The sequence below is a fragment of the Nelumbo lutea genome, chromosome 5, assembly GCF_056320005.1.
Source record: "Nelumbo lutea isolate HS-2025 chromosome 5, American lotus-T2T, whole genome shotgun sequence".
NCBI lineage: Eukaryota > Viridiplantae > Streptophyta > Magnoliopsida > Proteales > Nelumbonaceae > Nelumbo > Nelumbo lutea.
The window spans coordinates 8,626,167-8,649,654 of NC_142688.1; the positions used below are offsets into that span (position 1 = coordinate 8,626,167).

At 39.8% G+C, this 23,488-nt stretch overlaps 1 protein-coding gene across 4 annotated transcripts in view; it reads left to right on the forward strand.

Moving 5' to 3' along the window:
* SRFR1 (Tetratricopeptide repeat (TPR)-like superfamily protein) overlaps positions 1 to 23,488 on the forward strand; it is a 78,179-nt gene that overhangs the window by 9,448 nt on the left and 45,243 nt on the right. For all 4 annotated transcript variants that reach the window (XM_088947832.1, XM_088947834.1, XM_088947831.1 and 1 more), the window contains exons 3-6: positions 3,106 to 3,593; positions 4,620 to 4,664; positions 4,782 to 4,883; positions 4,970 to 5,050. In XM_088947832.1, the coding sequence (XP_088803958.1) occupies positions 3,106 to 3,593; positions 4,620 to 4,664; positions 4,782 to 4,883; positions 4,970 to 5,050 (716 nt within the window). The remainder of the gene's footprint in view (positions 1 to 3,105; positions 3,594 to 4,619; positions 4,665 to 4,781; positions 4,884 to 4,969; positions 5,051 to 23,488) is intronic.

The following is a 23,488-nucleotide window of genomic DNA, read 5'->3' on the forward strand; positions in this document are numbered from 1 at the left end:
AATTACCCTATGTTTTATACATAAAAAAAGGTGCCCCCCTGTCGCCTAGCCTCGCCTCGCCTTGGCGCCTTGAAAACTATGCTTGGAATAGAGAACATTTTAGGAGGCTAGGGGAAACCAAGGAGAGGATATCAACTAAGACTGAGGAATTGGGTAAAAAAGAAGCCCAAAGAGAAATTTCAAGAGATTGGCCATTAGAGTATTAGGACTGCTATTGGGTAGCAAGGATCTACTTGGGAGAGGAAGAAGTTCAAATAATGGCAAAGATTTTGGGTTGTGAGGTTAGAGATTGGCCATTAGAGTATTAGGACTGCTATTGGGAGGGAACCCGGTGGTTGAAAGCTTCTAGAAACTTTCAGTGGAGAGATTTGCCAAAAAGCTGGTCCTTTGGGCAAAGGAATTATGTCTCATTGGGAAGAAGAATAACCTTAATAATTTGTCAAAAAAACAAAGAATAACCTTAATTAAAGCCACAATGGCTAATCTACTCATCTATTTCCTATCTATCTTTCATATTCCGGTTAGAATGGCCAGGCAACTAGAGAAGTTTATGAGAGATTTTTTGTGGGAACAAGGGGAAGAAAGGAACACTTGGTGAAATGGGAATAGTTTAGCAAACCTAAGGAGCTGGATGGGCTAGGAATTGGACAGATTCATTGGAATGCAACTCTCTTAGGCAAATGGTTGTGGAGATTTCCCCTTGAAAGGGATAGATTGTAGCATACGATTATTGCAAGCACTCATGGTGTGCAAGACAATGACTAGGATGCAAAGGTAGCTCCTTTCTTCATTTTAGCATCTCCTTGGAAAGCAATACAAGAACTATACCCAAATTTCCTCATTTTTACTTGTTTTGATGTGGGAGTGGGAACAAGTTCTCTTTGGGAGGACATCTAGTTGGGTGAGACTCCTCCTAAACTGCAGTTTCCTCTACTTTATACTCTTTCAAATTACAAACTTAAACCTATCTCAACTTTTGAGACCTTTTCCCAGGTGGGGTTAAATTGGGATTTTGGGTTTAGCTGTTTAGGGGGAGGCCTTAGAGATAATGAATGTCATTCCCTTGTTTAACTACTAGCTAAACTGGATTTAGCCTTTTTCGTTCAAAAAACATCAGCTTCTCCTGATTTTTTTTTTTAATTTTGTACTTGTGCTTTTTTCTTTAATACCCTTTTACAATCCAATACTTTGGGGGAGAACTTCCTAGTGAAAGAGATATGGAGTAAGACTGTTGGGAAGTATTCCTTGGAAAGATAAATACCCGTGACATGCTCTAGAAAAGAAGGCCAAATAAATGCCTATCTCCTTATATGTGCTTCCTATGCAAAGCAAGTAGTGAAACTGTCTCCCATTTACTAATCTCCTGCCCTTTTGTACTTTCTATTTGGGAATATTTTTGCTTTCTCTTTTTGTACATGTGGGTCCTTCCTCCAGACGTGGTAAGTCTCTTTAGCTCAAGTTTTTTGAGGCAACCGAAGAAAAGAGGGAGAGCTATTTTGAGTTTTGTTTTCCTCTTGGGGAGGGTTAAGAGAGTTTACCACTCCCTCTAGCTTGCTTTGTACTTTATCTTTAATTCTTTAATAAGAGGTTCTGTTATTGATAGAAAAAAGTGGGAGTGTTATGTAGAAGGCGGTTAGAGCAGCAATGGTGTGGACTATATGGGAAGAAAGGAATGGGAGAATTTTCAATGAAATTAGTAGATCCAAGGAGAAATTAATATACACTATAAAGATCAAAGTGGCATGTTTGGTAAAGACAATGGAAAATTTCCTAGCTTTCTCAGTGAATGATATAATAAGAATGTGGGCTGAAGTGACACAATCATCTAAGGAAAACGACAGGTTGGTTATGGAATGGAAATCTCTGCTAAGCAATATGTTAAAGCTGAAATTTGATGGGAGTTCTATGGCAATCCAGGGCCGGTGGGTATAGGGGGGGTGTTCAGAGATTTCTGAGGAAGGGTGGTGGCTACGCACTCAGGACCTATTGGAGTGGGAGACTCTTTGAAAGCTGAATTGATGGCCTTACTACAAGGCCTAAGATTAGCAAAGCAATCTGGCAAAGCAATCTGGCTTCCGCTGCTTGGAAGTAGTGGGGGACTCAAAGCTGATCATCACTTGGGAAAAGGCATTTGCCAAGTCCCTTGGATCTACAGGCATGTCTTCAGGGAAATAGAATGCCTCTCGAAATAGTTGAACACCTACATTTGGGTTAGAAGAACTGCAAATGGGATAGCGGACCCATTAGCAAAACAATGGGTTAATAGACATCAGCTGTTTTGGGATTTGGTGTGAATCTTTTATTATCCTGGGTTGTTGGAATATCTCAATCCGATGTACTAAACTTCTTTCATATATTCAATAAAATATTCTTTACTGATAGAAAAATTAGGTTGTAGTTCTTTTCATATCCCACCAACTATCCTTGGGCTGTCCTTTAACTAAATTATTAGATCCATTTAAATCGCATCCACTATTTTCCTTACACTTCCCAAAACAAATCTAAGATCATTCATGCTGAATACTGTAAATTGGTTTGATTTCACTGAAACTTGTGACAATGGTTTTGATATAAAATGTAAATTGTTTTCTTACCAAATAAAAACCCAACATCTGGGCATTTGGGCCTTGCATTTGGTATGATAGGCCAAAGTACTCATCAGGTTGACGGCGTTGGCCATATATTCCTATTCAACTTCTCGATATGCTTAATTATTTCTACAATCGGGCATATGTCTCATTATCTTGCATGTTTCTATCCTACCTAGTTCCAATTTCCCAGTAAAAACTCCAAAAAGTAAAGATTTTGATAGTACTTTCTTTGTGAAGAAATCCCTTGAGTGATAGTTGGTAAAAGTTCCTTTTGCAACCCAACACAAGAGCCATTATTCTTCATCCAGCTGAAACTCATGTGTCTCTTATTGATGTTCAGGACTGTTTTAAGTGTTTCTTTTTTTTTTTTTTTTTCAGTTGGTTATATGGTTTTACTGATTTAAAAACCTTGATCATTTTCCTTGAATCTAAATTATGAATTGAACTGTTATCACTTTTTATTCTTACTAACTTTTGTCTTCATCTTAGTTTTAACTGTCATTTTGTAATTCAGGTCGTGCGCTATCAGCTTTAGGAAGAAAAGATGATGCTCTTTTGGCTTGGGAGAAAGGTTATGAATGTGCTGTTCATCAATCTGCAGATTTGAAGCAATTGATGGAGCTAGAAGAGCTAATTACTTGTGCAAAACAAACAAAGGCTATCATTTCTGAGGATCATGTTATGGAGTCCTCCAATCAAACTGTCCCTCTTTCTGAGTCAGGACTTCAGAAATTGAGTGAAAACAATAAATCAAGCGATACATCTGAACTAAGCAGAAAGTTGAATGATACACATGAAATGTACAACAAATCAAGCGAAACATCTGAAATACACACCAAATCAAGTAATACAAATGAGATACACAAAAAATCAAGAGATGCACCTGAACAACGGTGCAAATTGAGTGAGGAACCCAAGAGGAATAGTAAAATCTTTGTAACTGGCATTCCCAAAACCAAATCGATAAGCTTGGATTTTCGATTATCAAGAGGAATAGCACAGGTTTGTGTCAATTTCTCCTTTCTTGCATGCCTAAAACCTCAAAGCTTAGTGGTTTTTCTAAATTAAAATTTTAAATTCAGACTTACTGACCATTGTGTTAGTCTCTCCAGATCCTTTATTGAATCCTTTCTTATTTCTCTTAGATCATTTTGTTGTTGTTTGTAGTTATTTCTCCATAATCTAATTTCTTATCAGCACATATTTTGATTTTCATTCCAGCATATTATCTATATATTGTATCCCTATTCAACATCTCTATCCTTGGCTAAGCATCTGTTATGCCCAATCTAAATCTATGCCCATAAACCCTGTTAGGCCATCCACAGTTAAATGATTACTTCTTATAATCTCTCTTTTCCACCTGATAGCTGTCACAGACTCACCAAGGCATTTGATAAACTTATGCTATACGAATTAGATTTTTTTTTTCAGTAGACTTTTTTGCCCTTTTGATGCATTTTCTGGTTAAAATTTGATGGATGGGGAAAATTTGTATATTGAAAGAGTTTCACACCATGAACTTCTGTATCGACTGCATGCTACCTCCTCCCTATTTTCTTCCTGTGTGTTACATTGTGGTTCTGTTGGAATTGCAAACTTCTACTTTCTTTTTTTGGGGGGGGGGGACAACAATGTTCTCAACCCATCTTGTACCGGCCAGTCAGACTGGTGACCTGACAATCTGGTAATAATCCCAGTTTGTGTCAACCTCTAACCTGCCATATTACAGAAAATTGTTGGCTCGGTCAACAACTCAATAATCGAATGGTTAAACCATTGACCTGTTTAATGGGTTTCTGTTTTTTTGTGGTATTTTAGTTTTTTGATATTTTTTATAATGATGACATCTTGGGTTGACTGTTGATCTGGACAGTTGAACAGCTGAACTGTCAACCTGGAGGGAAAAGTGATTCAACCTCCAGGCTAGGTTTTTAAAACACTCATGGACAACTCAACCAAGCCTTGCCCCAACTATACTGTTTTGATGAATTCCTATTTGTAACGATGCAAGAGTGTTTTTTCCAGGTAAATGAAGGGAAATATGCAAGTGCTGTTTCCATCTTTGACCAGGTTATACTTTCTAGATATGTGTCTCATCATGCTTATTTCAATTTTCATCCGTTTTTGAATTTGTCCATTTATGCTGTTTTTTGGTTCCTCTGATTATCATCAAAACTATGCATACAGATATTGAGAGAGGATCCTACTTATCCCGAGGCATTGATAGGAAGGGGAACAGCATATGCATTCCAGCGAGAACTTGATGCTGCTATTTCTGACTTTACAAAGGTACAAACCACCTGCTTTCTGTCACAACTTGTTTTTGCAGATTTCTTCCTTCTAGTTATAACTGCATTGCATAATGTATTTTCTAGGCCATAGAATCAAACCCATCAGCTGGAGAGGCATGGAAACGACGGGGGCAGGCTCAGGCTGCCTTGGGGAAATCTGTAGAGGCAAGATTTCACAGCTTCTTCCTCGAATTCAGCTGCCTTTTTACTAATAACTTGGAATTACTAATGCTTTCTCTGGTCACCTAAAATTTGTTGCTTCTTGTTTTTTGGATCTGAGATAAAATTTAACTCTAATGAAATGGTTAAGAAGGGGAAAACAAAATGAGGAAGGAAAAAGAAAGGGACCATAGGAGAAGTTTATAATGATGATGGCAAATTGCAATACAAATTACCCCTTGGGACCAGTCATCCAACATGATAATCCTTCTCACTAATCAACGTTAATCAGGGGAGAACTAGGATTTTGTTTGGATAAGCTTTTGCTTTTGTGTTTTTCAGAGGACAAAGCACGAAATATATTTCATACTTTTACCGTGTAGTTTTGCAGTTTGGTAAATATTGTTTTCAAAACAAGGTTTTGAAAGTGAAAGCATAAATAAGCATTTGGTTGTGACATATTGCTTTACCACAATCGACATGAAAAATTCTACATGTCAGCATATTATTTGTGCCATGTTCATCTTGCCACATGGCAAATCCACATGTTTTCAAAGAGCCTATCTCTTTTAAGCTGCAATGTGCCATCAAATCAGCCAGGCCATGTGCTGTGGTTTGTAAAACAGTTGTTAAAAATGACAATGGTCATGACATGCTGTACAAATTAATACCACGTGGCACAATTTTTGGCCATGTAGCAAGTATGAAATTCTTTCCAACTGAACTTTCATGACCTAGAGACATGACATAAGAGTGTCATGTGGCACAAAAGTGCAGCATGGCAATTCTAAATATGTGGCATAAAAGTGTCACATGGCATGCCATGTCTTTACAGTATATATAAATATGGCATGAGGGAAGGCTTTACATGCTCACGTCTTCTGTTTGGCTTTTTGCGAAAAGGAAAAAATGCCCCAAGCTGGCAGCCAATGCATGAAGCATCCTATTCTTCATCATGCTTTTTATTGCAGAAGTGTTTTTGCGTTGAACAACACATGTTACCAAACTTTGAAGCAGTTTTTTGCTGCCTAAAGCACAAAGGTACTTTCAGAAAGCTTATCCAACACAATCCTAGCTTGAAGCTGACTCGTGGATATGATTAATAGTGTGAGATTATTCAACGAAGTATTTCTCTTTCATGAAGCTGAATTAGTCAAATATATACTGAAAGAAAATGGGTATGGATGGAGATTCACAAGAAAGTATTGTAACCATGTAAACACATCGCAACACATGTCAGGCTACCTTGACAATTCTTGATTGTCATAATAAGGTAGTAGATGTTAGAGGTAGTCTCTATTTTTATATTGTAGAGATGCAGTAAATTAGTTTGTTGTTCCGTTGGTTATTATATTTTTTATTGTTGTCTTGTTATTTTTATTAGAATGTTACTTTTCTTTCTTTCTTACTGGGCAGCAGGGGTATTCCTGTCATTGTATACGGATTTTAAGTGATAAATATAAATTGTCTTAGGGGCGGTAGGATAGTTAGATTTTCTGCACCTTTTTTTATCATTCTTCTTCTCTTCTACCATCTTCTTCTCTTCTACCATCTTCTTCTCCTTCTCTTCTGTTTTCTCTGTTCTTTTTCTTTTACTGTTTTTTTCTTTACTAAAATGGGTCTGAGTACCATTGGTTACAGCCAACTCATATATTAGTGGATTGTTTTGTATCATTTGGGGTAGGAAAAAGGCATGCACTCACAGAGTGATTTGATTTTTTATTTGATTGTTGGCAATTTTTGTGTTTTATTGTAGGGTTGCAAGAAAGTGTTGTGACCATGTGAACTCATCAAAACCATAGCCTAACATGTTGAGCAATTAGCTCAAACAACCATGGAACTTACATGCAACCCTCGAATAAAGCACACATGCTATCAATCAAATGAAAAACCAAACCACCCATGAATGCACTCACTGGGTGATTTGTTTTTTCATTTGATTGATGGCATGTTTATGTTTTATTGAAAGATTGCATGAAGGTATTGTGGTCATAGTAAGGTAGTAGACCCTAGAGACAATCTCTATCTTTTTATATGTTAGTGTGTCATTTGAGATAGCAATATCAGGATGCACTCATTGGATAATTTGGTTTTTCATTTGATTAATAGCATGTCTGTTTTATTAGAGGATTGCAAGCAAGTGTTGTGACCACGTGAAAACATCAAACCAAATCATCCAGGAAAACACTCACCGGGTGATTTTGTTTTTCATTTGGTTGATAGCATGTTGTGTTTTATTGGAAGGTCATGAGATCTCATTGCTCCACATATTAAATTATGTTTGTATTTCTTGATTGTGAAAGTAAGGTAATGGACCCTAGAGGCATAGTTTTCAAGGCATCAAGGTGAGGCTAGGTAATGTCTTTTTTTTTTCCCTGAATAAAAGGATAAAAACCATGAATCATAGGGTATTTCCTTAGGTTCCATAGCAATCAACAACTATCTCTTTTTTGGTAGTAAATTAAAAAGAAAATTTATTAAAAACCATCTTTTGCTATTAATTGTCTATAATATTCATAAAAAATTTATAAGCTTAATTTGAAACATAGAAACTCAACGTATTCGTGATAAAAATGGAAAAAAGAAAAGAAATTTCAGAAAATAGAGGGGTTGAGCCTCTACTTTTGTCCTAGGAAAAGAAGAAAACAAAACAAAGGGTAAAAGAAGAAGAAGATGATGATCATGATGAAAATAATTGATATGTGTTGCTTGGATAAAATTTTGAGTTCTTCTGTGCTTATTGGTTCAAGTTTTGATGTGTTCGAGGGTTCAAGGCAGTATAAATGTTGATTGAACCCTAACAAAAGAGAAAAATAATAAAAAGAAACTAGTATTTTAACTTAAACTGAATAATTTAGTTTAATAATGTCTATTTTATTAATATAATCTCAAAAAAGCTAAGAATATAAAAGTATCAATAGGACCATGTAAAATCATCTTAGCGATTATGCAAGCCGACCTTCCATGAGTGTCTTATTGCCTACCTGTGTCTTCTTCGCCTGTACTGGGTGACTCTAGTAAGGAAACATTCCAGTTATAAGTGCTAGGATTGATCAACAACATTGGGTGTATAATAGGAAGAGAAGAATCTCTATACATGTTGGTGGAGGGGTTGGTGTTGAAGGGGGAGAAGTGTATGAACAGGGGGAGTCAAGGGAGGAAGATAGGGGGGAAAGGAGGTGATAGAGGTTCCTGAGGGAGATCAATGCTCAGGTAAGGGGAACATTAATGGGGGAAGGGTGGACATTGATCAACTAGTTGAGAGACAAGTGGTAGTGGGGAAGTCTCTTGGGTCTATTCTTCTTGGGTGGGAAGAATGCGGTTAGGAAAGCAATTATTTTAATCCCCAAACTTTACTCCAGGTGGAGGGGTGCCACCGAAAATTGTATTAAAAGATATAAAAAAGAGTACCTTTGAGGGCGAACATAAAAACCTAATCCCTCTAAAGAAGCTATACATGGGGATAATCGGCTTATAAAAAACAACAAGAAAGCATCCGAGATACTCTAAAATCAATGTGAACGAAGAAAAGGGATCCCACACCCATCAACCCTGATCAGAGTGCTGACGTGAGAAGGGAGATCCTCCAGACTTGTAAAGAACTTTTGCTGCGTGTGAGAACATCTTAGCTTAGAGAGAGCACCAGCTTGCTGGTTTGCTTCCCTATAAATATAAATATGTAAAATATTAGTCTCTAAGGCTCAGTTTGAAAGGAGTACAAATACAAATATGTAGAATGCAAAACCTTATATTTTGTATGTATTTGCACTGTACATATTTGTATTTGTACTCCTTCCAAACGGTGCCTAAGGTATTCGCCATATCTGTAATCCGTATATGCTGTACCACAGTTTCTAAGGAGGTGAAGCTCTGCCCATGATGATATGAAGTAAAACCAAGGAGTCTGACTCCACCAAAATCCTATACAATCTCCCAAAGCTTATGCCAAAAGGAGCCCATCCAACAGAGCATTTGCCTCTGCCATTAAATTTGTGTCAACTCCATATTGGTTATGAAAAGCTCTGATAAATCCATTGTGACCATCCTTTAGAAGCCACCTCCACCACATAGCCCTGGATTTCCTTGTGACGCCCCATCAACATTCAGCTTCACAAAGCTGCCACAAACTGGGTTTAGGTAAAACTGTAGACCACCTTCATTCTTTTTGGCTTGACACGACAGGAGAAATATCAAGACCCATGGCTAAGATTGAGGTACATTGGCTATGGCTAGCTGGGCACTGGAAGTTAATCAAAGGAGAGATCTCATGAGCCCACCTCAAAATTAATCAAATCACCACCTGTGAACATCTATATCTGCCTTTTGACTGCTGTTGGTTTCTCTCTTTCCATATTTCCCACATAGTAAAACAACCCACCATGCCCACAAAGGGTGCCCATTGGTTTGCCACTTAAGAAGCAATCTGGAACCAGCCAAGCAAGAGCTCCCTTGCTGATTCAGTACCCCTAAATTCCACACCCAGAATTCTACTGAAGTGACCCCATTACTTCTTCTCCAGGAAACCATGCACCAGAAGATGATCCATATCTTCCACACTAGGTTCTCTACGACAGTTATATTGAGAGACTAAAGCAATACCCAGTCTTTGGATATCCACATCTACTCCCAATCTACCCATCAATATTTTCCAGACAAAGAAACTGATTTTCATTGGAATCCCCTTATTCCACACAAATTTATACCAATCCACTGTTGGCCTGGGGGTTCAAAGCATATTCCAAGCTGATTTAGTTGAGAAATCTCCTTTGGAATCCCTAGTCCAAACAATAGTATCCTTCCTATTGGAAATTGTAATATGGGAATTGCAAATCATCTCAATCACCCCCTGGCTCAAAAGATTTGTGACACCCACTAGATTCCAGTCACCATTTTCATTAAGAACATCATGAACTAGAATGCCCACGTCCAAGCCCTCTACATGAGTAACCTGATTAATTAATGGTCCCACTTCCAACCATTTGTTGAGCCAAAAATCAACACGACCCTCTCCAATCATCCAAATAGAAGAGTCAACAAGGTCCTGTATCATGTTAAAATTTCTCTTTCAAGTCCAGGTGGCATAAAAATGACAAGAAGCAATATAAAAGTGATTATGGGTGGAGGAACTTAGCCTTAAAGAATTCTGACCAAAGAGTAGAATGGAACAATACCTTCCAAAGGGCTTTCAGTCGGAGATTTATGCACATTTGCCAGCTTCTTGATCTGCAAACCCCCTCTTGGTAAGGTCTCGTAATTCTTTCCCAGGAAATCCAGCAATGCTTCTTCTCTAAATCCATACTGGACCATAGAAAGGATGCAAGCATATTTTCAATTCTTCGAAGCACAGTACATGGGGTGTGCACTGCTGTGATAATATGGAGTGGAACGCTATTTAACACATGCCTTGTCAACATCAACTTAACCCCGGCTGAGATTAGCTTCCCCTTCAATCCAGCAATTCTAGCACCAATTCTGTCCACAAACTCATCAAAATGAGCTATTTTCAATCTTCATTTTGTAACTGGAACTCCAAGGTACACAAATGGCATTTTCTTGTGGGCATAACCAATGGCATTCTCAATCACCTGAATTCTGGTCCAGGTTGCCTTACATGACGTGAAAAAAAAAACAACTTTTGGATGTGTTCACCAACTGTCCAGAGCAGGCCCAATATCTGTGGATCACCTCCTGAGGAGGGGGGTGAGGTGTGGGAGGAAGGAGAAGGATGAGAAGAAGGGTTTGTGGAGGAAGAGTGAAAGAAGCTGGTTGTAAGGTGAAGGTGAGTGGGGTGGGGGAGGTTTGCAGTTGAGGATGAAATTCTTGACATGAAATGTTAGGGAGTTGAGAGAGGGAAGGACATTGATGAGGAATGTGCTGCGGAAACACTTATAAAAAAAAACAATGTGCTGAGAAGAAAGGAAGAAGAAAGAAGAAAGGAAGAAGAAGGAATGAGAGAAAGAGCAGAATGAATTAGTTCTGCTGCCCCCTCATTGGCTTTTATGTTACTTGAGAAAAATAAGATACAATGACAAAAATACCCCTGTCGGCTTTGACAGAGAGAAAAAACAAGTACAGCAGTCTGAAACAAAACAAATAAGGTATCCCTAGAACATATAGAACCAACTAGGTATCCCTAACTACATCTCTACACTCCCCCTCAAGTTGGGAATAGATATTGAGCATTTCCAATTTACGTAAATCTGTTTCCAGCTTGACTTTAGGGACGGCCTTGGTGAAGATATCAGCCAGTTGCATATCAGAGGCAATATATGGCAAGCACACTTATTGAGAGGGCTACTCTCTCCCTAATAAAGTGTTGATCCACTTTAATGTGTTTTGTCCTATAATGCTGTATTGGGTTATGGGCAATATTAATAGCAGCTTGATTGTCACAATAAAACATTAAGGGCTTCTCATGCTCAATTTCAAGTTCTTCAAGTAAGGATCTCAGCCATAGAACTTTTGCCACTCTATGAGCCATAGATTTGTATTCTGTTTCGGCACTTAAACGAGCTACTATATTTTGTTTCTTACTTTGCCATGAAACCAGATTTCTTCCATTAAAGGCACAATACCCGGAGGTAGATCTCCTATCATCTACACGTCTAGCCCAATCTGCATTAGTATACACCTCAATCTTCATATGACCACTATTCTTGAAGAGTATTCTATGACCTGGACACCTCTTGAGATAAGCTAGGATCCTCTCAAGAGCCAACAAATGAGTGGTTCTTGGAGAGTGCATGTATTGACTAACAACACTGACAACATAAGAAATGTCAGGCCAAGTCAGACAAAGATATAAAAGTTTCCCAACCAATCGTTGATACAGTCTTGTCATCAAGAGGTTCACCTTCTTCTGCACTTATCTTATGATGCAATTCAATGGGAGTATTTGCAGGTTTAACTCCCAATTTTCCTATTTCCTCTAAAAGGTCAAGGAGATATTTCCTCTGAGAAATGAAAATACCATGCTTAGATCTAGCCACCTCAATTCCCAGAAAATATCGGAGATGACCCAAATCTTTCACCTCAAACTCTTTGTGAAGTAATTGCTTGAGGGAATTAATCTCATCAACATCATTTCCTGTTACCACAATATCATCTACATATACAACAAGGAGTGTTAGAGAGGAGTCACTCCTCTTGATGAAAAGTGTGTGTTCTGAGTGAGACTACATATACCCTAATTTCTCCAGAGCAAGTCTAAACCTGTCAAACCAAGCCCTTGGAGATTGCTTTAAACCATACAATGCCTTCTTGAGTTTGCAAACTTTCCTACCTACATTTGTATCATAGAAACTAGGGGGCAACTCTATATACACTCCCTCCTGTAAATCACCATTGAGGAAAACGTTCTTGACATCCATTTGGAACATGGGACATGAAAAATTTGCAGCTAATGATAACAGAACACAGATGGTATTCATCTTAGCAGCTAGTGCAAAGGTCTTAGAGTAATCAATGCCATAGGTTTGTGTGTACCCCTTTGCAACAAGACGGGTTTTATATCTTTCAACTGATCTATCTACATTATGCTTCACAGTGAACACCCATTTGCACCCAATTGGTTTCTTTCCCTCAGGTTGATCCACTAGCTCCCATGTCTCATTTTTAATGAGTGCATTCATTTCCTCCTTCATTGCATCTTTCAACTCAAGCACAGAGAGAGCTTCCTGTATTGTTTTAGGAATGGATATAGTAGAAATGGATGCCAAATAGGATTTATAGGATGGGGAATGGTGGTCATATGAGAAAAACTGAGATATGAAATGAGCAGTGGATGTGGTACATCTCCGTTTCCCCTTATGGACTACAATGGGAAGGTCAAGATCCTTAGAAGGCAATGGCTCTGTGGTGGTAGTCTCAAGAGTGGAAGGTGAAGTGGTAGTATCTAGATCAGGTGATGCAGAGGAAATTGGAACTGACCTGGGCTGATCAAGAGCACCAAAATCAACTTGCCTCCACCTCCTATGGAAAACCTTCAACTCCTTACATTTTTGACAATGATCCTCCATACATAATTCTTTTTCAAGAACAAGAATAGGAAGGGGAACTTCAAGAACAGACATCCCCTCTCTTCTCTCTCCCTGAGATGAAACTCTAGGATAAAAATGAACATCCTCAAAAAAGGTAACATCCATAGACATAAACCGAGAACCAGAAGTTGGGCCATAACAACAATATCCCTTTTAATTTTGTGCATAATCGAGAAAAATGCATTTGGAAGCTTTTAGATCAAATTTAGAACGATTAGGCCCCAAAGTCTGAACAAAACATGTGCACCCAAAGACTTTAAGAGGGATAGTAAACAAGTATTTCTCAAGATATAATAAAGGGAGCTTTCATACCCAAGACACCAGAGGGAACTCAGTTAGTGAGATACACAGCCGTATGAATGGCATCCCCCAAAAAAACGTATAGGGACATTTGAATTAAGCATAATGCTTCTTGCAACCTCAAGGATGTGCCTATTCTTTCTCTCAGCTACCCCATTTTGCTAAGGGGTATAAGGACATGTGCTTTGGTGAATAACCCCATATTCAATGAAGTACGAGTTCAATGGTTTAGTGAAATACTCCTTGGCATTATCAGATCTGAAAGCTTTGATCCTCACCCCAAATTGAGTGAGAACCATTTGGTGAAAGGCATGGGTCAAAGTAGGGACTTCATCACGGGAACGCATGAGATAAACCCAAGAGAAATGAGAATAATCATTAACAAATAACAAGAAATACTTGTATCCCCCCATAGCTGTGATATGATATGGTCCCCAAACATCAGTATGCACAATTTCAAAAGGAACAATGCTTTTTTTATTACTCAAAGTATAGATTGATCTATAATGTTTTGCCAACTCACAACTTTGACACATTAGATTGGACACTTGGACTGATTCAAACAAAGTAGGAAAGAGACTCCTTAAAGACCTAAAAGACAAATGACCTAACCGATTATGCCAGAGCATAATCTGACTCACAGATTGAGAGACAAAAGACCTTCTAACTCCTTTATTTCTTCCAGGTGGATGCTCAAGCAAGTAGATCCCATTCGCCTCATGGCCAGTCCCAATCACCTTTGTCACCAGATCCTGGAAAACACAATGATCAGGAAAAAAAGTCATTGAACAATTCCGACTTTTAGTAATGCTACTGATAGAAAGAAGGTTAATACTAAGTTTGGGCACGTGTAAAGTTGATAAGGAAAGTGCATCGGAAACTCTAATGTCCCCATTGCTAGAAATGGGAACAAGAGAGCCATCAACAATAGAGACCTTATCTCTACTAGAGGAGAAATGATAAGAACAAAACAATGAGGCTAAACTAGTCATGTGGTCAGAGGCACCCAAATCTACAATCCAAACAAGATCTGTGTTACCTAGAGTTGAGGCATGATGGGCAATAGCTCTAGTACTTGGGTGAGCAAAAGCTAAAGTAGAGGTAGAAGGGCCCGAGGTAGACTGGGATGGTCCATAAATGCTAGCCTCATTCTCCAACTGTGTCAGGACTGCCCTGATAGCAGCCAAGGCATCCAAGGAGATTGGTCTAACTCCAGTAGAGGGTGAAACATCTGTAGCAGTGGCAGCATTTGCATTCCCCTTTGTTAGAGTTGGCCGAATAAGGGTAGATTAGTCATCTCACCTTGGTTAAGTTATGAGCTTATGTGGCAGTCTTATTAGAGGTTCTCTGTCCCATACTTAAGTAGGGGTAGTTTAGTCCTTGTACATTTAATTAGAAGCCTAGTCACTATTAAGAGGTCGACTGATAGGGTTTAGCTATCAAGTTCGACATTTCTTTCATCTTCTTCTCTTCTCTTTCCTCTTCTCCTTACTGGTTCGGACTACTGTAGCTACAGTGAAAACATGGTATCAGAGCGTGACAACTTCAGTTCGTGGCCTATTTCAGTTCGTGACAACTTCAGTTCGTGCTTCAGTTCTCTCCTTTTCTTCTCTGGGCTGTCAATGGAGAAAAGTGATTCGTCCCAGGCCTGAAACATCACAATTTTTTTCTGGTGCACAGAACCTTCTTTCCTAAGAAAACAACTTCAGCAGTGAATGGTTGGCTGAAGCTCTCAAACGAAGGTTGGTTATCTCTCCTCTGTGTGCTGTTGGTATTTTTGGGTTGAAAATCTTCAAGAACCTGAGAGAACTGATCAGAACCTAGAAAACTAAGTTGGTTGTTGCCCTGGTTCTTGGAAAAATTCCAAGAACAAGCTGTGTTTACAGTGACCAAATGGTGTAAGGGCTGCTACTGTAGGTGGCCGAATGGTGCAAGGTGTAATGCAATGGTACTAGTTGAGTTTTTTTTTTGTTGGTCTTGTGGTGCCCTCTTAAAAGCATTAAAACAGGTATGTATTGTGTGTGACAGCTATGGCTGTGTGGTGGTGCTTGTAATGCACGAACTCTTGACAACAGTAGTGGTGTGACAACAAGTTGAGTTTTTGTTGAGTAGTTGTGGTGGTGCTTGTAATGCACAAACTCTTGACAGCAGTAGTGGTGTGACAGCTAGTTGAGTTTTTGTTGAGTAGTTGTAAATGAGCTTACATGTGGTTAGTAAGTGCTGAGTTAATGTTGGTGTAGTCTGTGTTTTTTTTGTGAAATTAGTGGTGTGGATAAGAACAAAGGCGTGTGTATCTATCATTGTGTTTAGGGACTGCTGTAGGTTCTGGAACATAAAACTCTTGACAGTAGCACTTAGTTGGTGATTGGGAATTCAGATTAGAGGCAGCATTGAAGGAGTATCATGGCAGCAATGGGAGATGGCTGTAGTGATCAGAAACCTAGTGTGGTGGTTTCCTCTAACTATCTAAGTGTACAGATGACCTCGATTAAATTGAATGGTGAGAACTATGTTCCATGGGCCAAGTCGGTGGAAGTTTTTCTCAAGGCAAAGAGAAAAGTGAAGCATGTGAAAGAAGATAAACCACCGGCTGACTCTCCAGGGTTTGATGATTGGGAACAGGATGATGCTCAAATCATGACATGGCTATGGAACAGTATGGAACCCAAAATAAGTGCCAACTTCATGTTCTTAGATACAGCTAAGGACATATGGGAACATGCCAAGAAGCTGTATTCTGGGCAAGATAATACTACAAGGGTATATCAGCTCTATCAGGAGTACTTTGGTCTACAACAAGGAAATAAAACCCTAGAAGAGTACTATGCCAGTATGAAGAACCTCAGAAATGAACTCAATGTCTATCATCCTCTCACTCCAGATGTTAAAGTTCAGCAACAACAGAGGGAACAACTAGATGTCACAAGGTTCTTAGTGGGGTTGAAATCAGAGTACGAACCAGTTAGAGCCCAAATATTGGGGGGCTCTACCCTTCCTACACTTGAGGATCCTGTCGTTGCTCTTGTTGCTGAACCTTCAGGACTTGACCTACCCATTGCCTTACGGAAAGGTAAACGTAGTTCTACTCTCCATCCCATTTCCAATTTTGTTTCAATATCTCGCCTTTCTGCCTCACATCGCCAGTTTGTTTCACTATTGTCATCTATTTCCATACCTAACAATGTCCAAGAGGCTCTTAGTTCACCTGGGTGGAGGCAAGCAATGAAGGAGGAACTCTCTGCTCTTCAACATACTCACACGTGGGAGCTCACTACTCTTCCCCCTGTTTAGCATGTTGTGGGTTGTAAATGGGTGTATACTGTTAAATACTTGCCAGATGGTAGTGTGGAGCGTCTGAAAGCCAGACTTGTTGCTAAAGGGTATTCACAGTTGTATGGAGTGGACTATATGGAGACCTTCTCTCCAATGGCTAAGATTAGCTCTGTCCGTGTGTTAATTTCCCTGGCAATTATGTATGATTGGCCCTTATTTCAACTTGACATAAAAAATGCCTTCCTTCATGGTGACCTTATAGAGGAGGTATATATGGAGCAACCACCTGGGTTTGTTGCTCAGGGGGAGGCTGGTAAGGTGTGCAGACTGAAAAAGGCAATTTATGGGTTGAAACAATCGCCTCGTGCTTGGTTCGGGAAGTTTAGTGAAGTGGTGAAGAATTTTGGAATGAAACAATGCCAGGTTGATCACTCAGTGTTCAACTATGACTCAGAAGCTGGAAAGATTTTATTAGTGGTCTATGTGGATGATATTGTCATAACTGGCAGTGACAAATTGGGGATCGACAAACTCAAGGTCTTTCTGCAAAATCATTTTCAAACAAAAGACCTTGGGACATTGAAGTATTTCTTGGGTATAGAAGTTGCTAGATCAAGACAAGGTGTAAACCTGTGCCAAAGAAAATATGTTCTCGATCTATTGGACGAAACAGGACTGTTAGGTGCAAAACCGGCTGAGACTCCTATGGAACCAAATGTTAAGTTGAGCGGTGATACAGGGGGAATATTTGATGATCCTGGAAGGTATAGACGACTAGTGGGGAAGCTGAACTATTTGACTATCACAAGACCAGACATCTCCTTTGCAGTCAGTGTGGTGAGCCAATTTATGCAGAACCCTCGTATATCTCACTGGGATGCAGTTCTTAGAATTGTAAGATATTTGAAGGGAGCTCCAGGTCGTGGGCTATTGTATAAACTAGGAGGAAAACTTGAAGTAGTTGGGTACACGGATGCAGATTGGGCGGGCTCTGTGTCTGATAGAAGATCTACTACAGGTTACTGCACATTTCTTGGAGGAAATCTTGTGACGTGGAAGAGTAAAAAGCAGAGGGTTGTGGCTAGAAGCAATGCTGAAGCCGAGTACAGAGCCATGGCACACACTACATGTGAATTAGTGTGGTTGAGGAATCTCCTACAAGAAATCGGGTTCCACATGGATAAACCTATGAAGTTGTATTGTGACAATCAAGCTGCGCTCCATATCTCATCCAACCCTGTTTTTCATGAGAGAACAAAGCACATAGAGATTGATTGCCACTTTGTGAGGGAGAAGGTTCTTACTAGAGAGATAAGCACAGAACATGTAAGCTCAGGTGATCAGTGGGCAGATTTGTTTACAAAAGCCTTAAGCTCAGGGAGAGTGAACTATATATGTAACAAGCTGGGATTATATGATATATATTCTCCAGCTTGAGGGGGAGTGTTAGAGTTGGCCGAATAAGGGTAGATTAGTCATCTCACCTTAGTTATGAGCTTATGTGGCAGTCTTATTAGAGGTTCTCTGTCCCATACTTAAGTAGGGGCAGTTTAGTCCTTGTACATTTAATTAGAAGCCTAATCACTATTAAGAGGTCGACTGATAGGGTTTAGCTATCAAGTTCGACAGTTCTTTCATCTTCTTCTTCTCTTCTTTTTCCTCTTCTCCTTACTGGTTCGGACTACTGTAGCCACAGTAGCTACAGTAGCTACAGTGAAAACACCCTTCTTATTCTTAATTCTTAAAAGAGCCAACTGAGGATGAAGCTTCCAACAGGTCTCTTTAGTGTGCCTAAGTTTCTTACAATATTCACATATAATCCTCCCTTTTTTCTTCCTTCCTTTACCTCTCTCTCCTTGTCACCATAATGCTTCAGCTTCATAGCTGCAAAAGCTGTTTCAATCTGAGAGTTTTGTAACAGAACTTCCCTCCTACTCTCCTCACTGTGCACTAAAGAATATGCTTGAGACAAGGAAACACTCTCCCTAGTAAGAAGTTGTTGTCTCACTATATCATATTCAGAATTCAGCCCTGCAAGAAATTCAAAAACCTTATTCCTTTCCACCAATTTGTTATATGTTGCTGCATCCTTTTGACTTTCCTATTCAATTGTCTCCAAATGATCAATTTCATGCCATAGAGATTTCAAGTTTGAGAAGTAAATCGAAATAGGTCTCTCCCCCTGTTTCAGATTTGTCACTTCATTCAGCTCATAGGCCCTTGCTACATCAAGGGGCTGAGAGTTGGTTTCTTTCATATTATCCGAGATGTCTTTGGCAGTCTTTACCCACATATAGTTTCTACTGATATGAGGCTGCATTGAGTTGCAAAGCCAAGTCATGACTAAATAATTTTCTTTAACCCACTTCACATAGGAAGGGTCTTCCTTGGCTGGCATCTTAGTGTCACCATTTACATACCTAACTTACCACTTCCTCCAATAGCCATCATCGCAGATTGAGCCCACTCAAGATAGTTTGCTCCATCAAACTTGTTGAAATAATTTAGTTGTTGGTGTTAGGGTCTGTTTGGCTGGTTAAAGTGTTTTTTATTTATATTTTTTCACTTCTGTTATGTCTGTTATTGTACTCACTTATAGCACGGGCACAAGGGTCTTTTCCTTTCTTATTTCTGCTGCCCTATATATATTATAATAAAAGCTAGCGCCGCCAGCACTATTACATTTGCAAATCCTTTCTCTTCTCTTCTCCCTTCTCTCTTCTTCTTCTCTTCTCTTCTCTTCCTCTTATTTTTGGTTGGCCATACTGTCAAGATGGTATCTGAGCAGGAATACTGACTGAGAGAGCAGATCGAACAAGCTTCGCTGAGAGAACAGTTCGAACAGACTTATCTGGGCGGAATTGAGATATGAATTTGGACTGAGGAAAACAATCCTACAACTGGTACAGTTCTTCTGTTTTCTCTTCTTTACCCTCCTTGGTCATGTACCAAGTAAAAAACCAAATGAACCTGGGTTGCTGAATGCCGTCGGATCTTTATACCTCTGTTATTTTTGGATCGTGTGATCCTGTTCATGTGTTAAGACGATTGTAGGTCAAGGATGTCCTGTCATCTCAATAATTTGACTTGATTATAAGTGATAAGGATCTCTCCTGCTGATTAATGGTTTTAGACATTTTGGAAGGCTGGTAGGTTGGGACTGTTAAAATCGTACAGGTCTGAAATCTGCTGAATATTGTCTCTGTTTTGTCCTGAAATTGGTACTGTTTGTGCTCAACCTGTTTTCAAACTCAAGTGTGTGGGTGTGGACTGAGTGGAGCATTTTTTTTTTTTGTAGAGTAAGGAGGGGTCCTAAATCCGGTGTTTGGGATTGATTATCTGTTTTGACCATGTCGTCTGAGAATTCTGCTATTTCAAAGATTTCAGGGAGCCACGGTGGAGTGAGTGGGGGAATGGATATGAGTTTTCCCATGGTTGTTATTCCCTTTGATGGTCTGAACTACCTTGAGTGGTCTAGGGGAATAAAACTCTACATCACTGCTAGGGGGAAAATAGGATACATCAATGGGAGAGTGAAGGAACCGAAGTACGGAAGTGCTGAATATGATAGGTGGAACCAAGAGAATAGTATGGTGATGTCTTGGCTCTTGGTTTCCATGTGCCACAAGTAAGGAAGACTTTATGTGGGCAAAAACTATTTGTGAGATATGGGAACAAGCGAAGTCCACCTATTCAGAGTAGAGACACTATGCCAAGATATATCAACTACAAGTTGAATCCTCTACTTGCAAGCAAGGGGAGAGGAGTCTCTCGATGTACTATTCTGATTTGACATCGATATGGAAAGAACTTGATCACTATCAGAATGTGAATTGGAAGTGTGATGAAGATGCAAAGGCATATAATTCACTTGTATCTCAGCAATGAGTCTTTGCCTTCCTCCTAGGGCTGAATCCTTCGTATGAGTCCATTAGGGTGCAGATCTTGGGTAGTAAAGACTTCCCGTCAGTTCAGGAGGTGTATGCCTTGGTGTAGTCAGAAGGGAGTAGAAGTGTGATGGATGGTGTAGAAGGGGAGTCAGTTGCCCTAGCTGTTCGGGGAAATTCAGATACAAATGTCGGATGTGGTTTTAAAAAGGGTGACTCTCAGAAAAAAATAGATGATAAGAGCAAATTTTGGTGCACTCATTGCCAGAAGACACGACACACGAGAGATACATGCTAGGATCTCCATGGAAAACCTAAGTGGGCATAGGATTTGGGTAAGAAGTCAACACTTGATCAGGGCAAGAAACCAGGCCAGCAGAATCAGAAAAAGTATAACTCAACTAATATGGCGTCGACAAAGACTAGTCCTTTAGTAACTCAGGAGAGGCATCCGGTTCTAACCCTAAGGAAGATATTATCAACTTCTTTCGTGAACATTTGGAATTGTATGGTAGGACTCTCCGCTAGATGGATTCTGGTCCTACTTCCTCTACCTCGTTTGCGTTTACATCAGGTAATGCTGCCACTGCCTTCCATGTGTCATCTCATACCACTGATTCTCTTTGGATTATTGACTCCAGAGCCTCAAACCAAATGACTGGTAAGTCAAATTTGTTTCAGACATATAACCTTCTCTCTGGGAGAGATAAGGTAAGACTAGCTGATGGTTCTTTTTCTACCATAGATGGCCGAGGTACCATTACCTCTCCCACTTGGCCTTACCCTTCCTAATGTACTGCATGTTCCGAAATTACCTATTAATTTGCTGTCCATTAGTAGTCTAACTCACTCCTTGAACTGCTCAGTCACTTTTTTTCCGTCTTCATGTGTGTTTCAGGATTTGGCCTCGGGGAAGATGATTGGTAGAGGAAGCATGGTGGATGGTCTCTACGTGTTGGAGAATAAAGCTGGTCTTGTGGCTATAAAGTCCATGAGTCCGTCAAGTGAGAGTCAAGCCTATTTATGGCATAGTCGTTTAGGTCATCTGTCTTTTGAGTCATTAAAAGTTATGTTTCCAAAGTTGTTTGAGTCCTTGTCAGTGAGTTAGTTACAGTGTCAGACGTGTCAATTGAGTAAGCATTGTAGAAGTTCTTTACCTTTGCAAAATAAAAGATCTGAATTTCCATTTCATATTGTTTATTTTGATGTTTGGGGCCCTGTTACTCTACCTACTGAGGCTGGCTATAAGTACTTCATTACCTTGATTGATGATTATTCTAGATACACTTGGGTTTATCCTATGCGATCTCGAGATGAGGTGCCAAAAATTGTGAAAGATTTTCAATGCATGGTGTTCACTCAGTTCCAAACAGAAATCCATATCTTCCAGTCGGACAATGCGAAGGAATACTTCCATAGTGATCTGACGGAGTTTTTTGCTTTGAATGGATCACTTCAGCGAAGCTCTTGTGCCAGGACACCTCAACAAAACGGTGTGGCTGAACGGAAGAACCGCCACCTTCTCGAAGTAGCTTGTGGCTTATTACTTCATATGAGTGTGCCAAAACATTTTTGGATGGATGCAGTCTTGTGTGCTACATATATCATCAATCGCATGCCCTCTCGGCTACTAGAGTATAAGGTCCCACATCAGCTTTTGTTTCCTACAGCTCTGTTGTCCACCATTCCAATGCGTGTTTTTGGGTGTCGTTGCTTTGTCCATAACCTGTCCCCTACTCGAGGTAAGCTTGATCCTCGGGCTATTCCTTATGTTTTTCTTGGTTACCCTTTATCTCAAAAGGGGTATTGCTGCTATTATCCTACCTCTCGCAAGTACTATGTCTCCATTGATGTCTCCTTCTTTGAGAATCAACCTTTTTTCTCGGTTTCTCCTCGGGGGGAGAGTAGGGTTGAGGAGAAACATGCGACTCAAACTCAACTACCTCCTTTACCCAATCCTCCTCCATTTCGGGTTTTTCATCGTCGCCATAAAAGCCAGCAAAGTTCAAGTGCCGTGGAACCTGACACTATGCAACCAACATCATCGGATTCACTCGAGGTAGATCCGTCTCATCAGCCAGGTACACTTGCTCCTATTGATATGTTTGTTCCTCTAAATGTTGTTTCACTTGTCATCAATGATCTTAATATTCCTATTGCTAAGAGAAAGGGTGTTAGGTCTTGTACCACTAATCATCCTATCTCTAATTTTGTGTCCTATGATCATGTTTCACCTTCATACCATGCATTCCTCTCTTCTGTGGACAGTGTCCCCGTCCCTAAGAATGTGGCAGAAGCTTTGTCTAAACCTGAATGGATAGATGCAATGCAGGAAGAAATTGATGCTTTACACAAAAATGACACTTGGGAGTTGGTGGACCTTTTTGAAGGGAAGGAACCAGTGGGTTGCAAGTGGGTGTTCACAGTGAAGCACAAGGCTGATGGAACTGTTGAAATGTACAAGGCTAGACTGGTAGCAAGAGGCTTTACACAGATATATGGAGTGGACTATGCAGAGACTTTTGCTCCAGTAGCCAAGATGAACTCTATCAGGATTCTTCTTTCATTGGCAGCAAATCTTGACTGGGAACTTCACCAATTGGACATCAAAAATGCTTTCTTGAATGGTGACTTGGAAGAGGAAGTGTACATGACCCAACCTTCAGGGTTCTGTGCCAAAGGCAGTGAACAAAAGGTGTGCAGGTTAAAAAAATCTTTATATGGGTTGAAACAATCACCTCAGGCTTGGTTTAGTAAGTTCCATTTAGCAGTTCAACAGATGGGGTTCAAACAATGCCAGTCAGATCACACTCTATTTGTGAAAAGAGGTGAAGAGAGAATTGCAACCCTTATTGTGTATGTGGATGACATAGTGATCATAGGAGATTGGGAGGCTGAAATACGGAGACTAAAAAAATTCTTAGCCACTCAATTTGAGGTGAAAG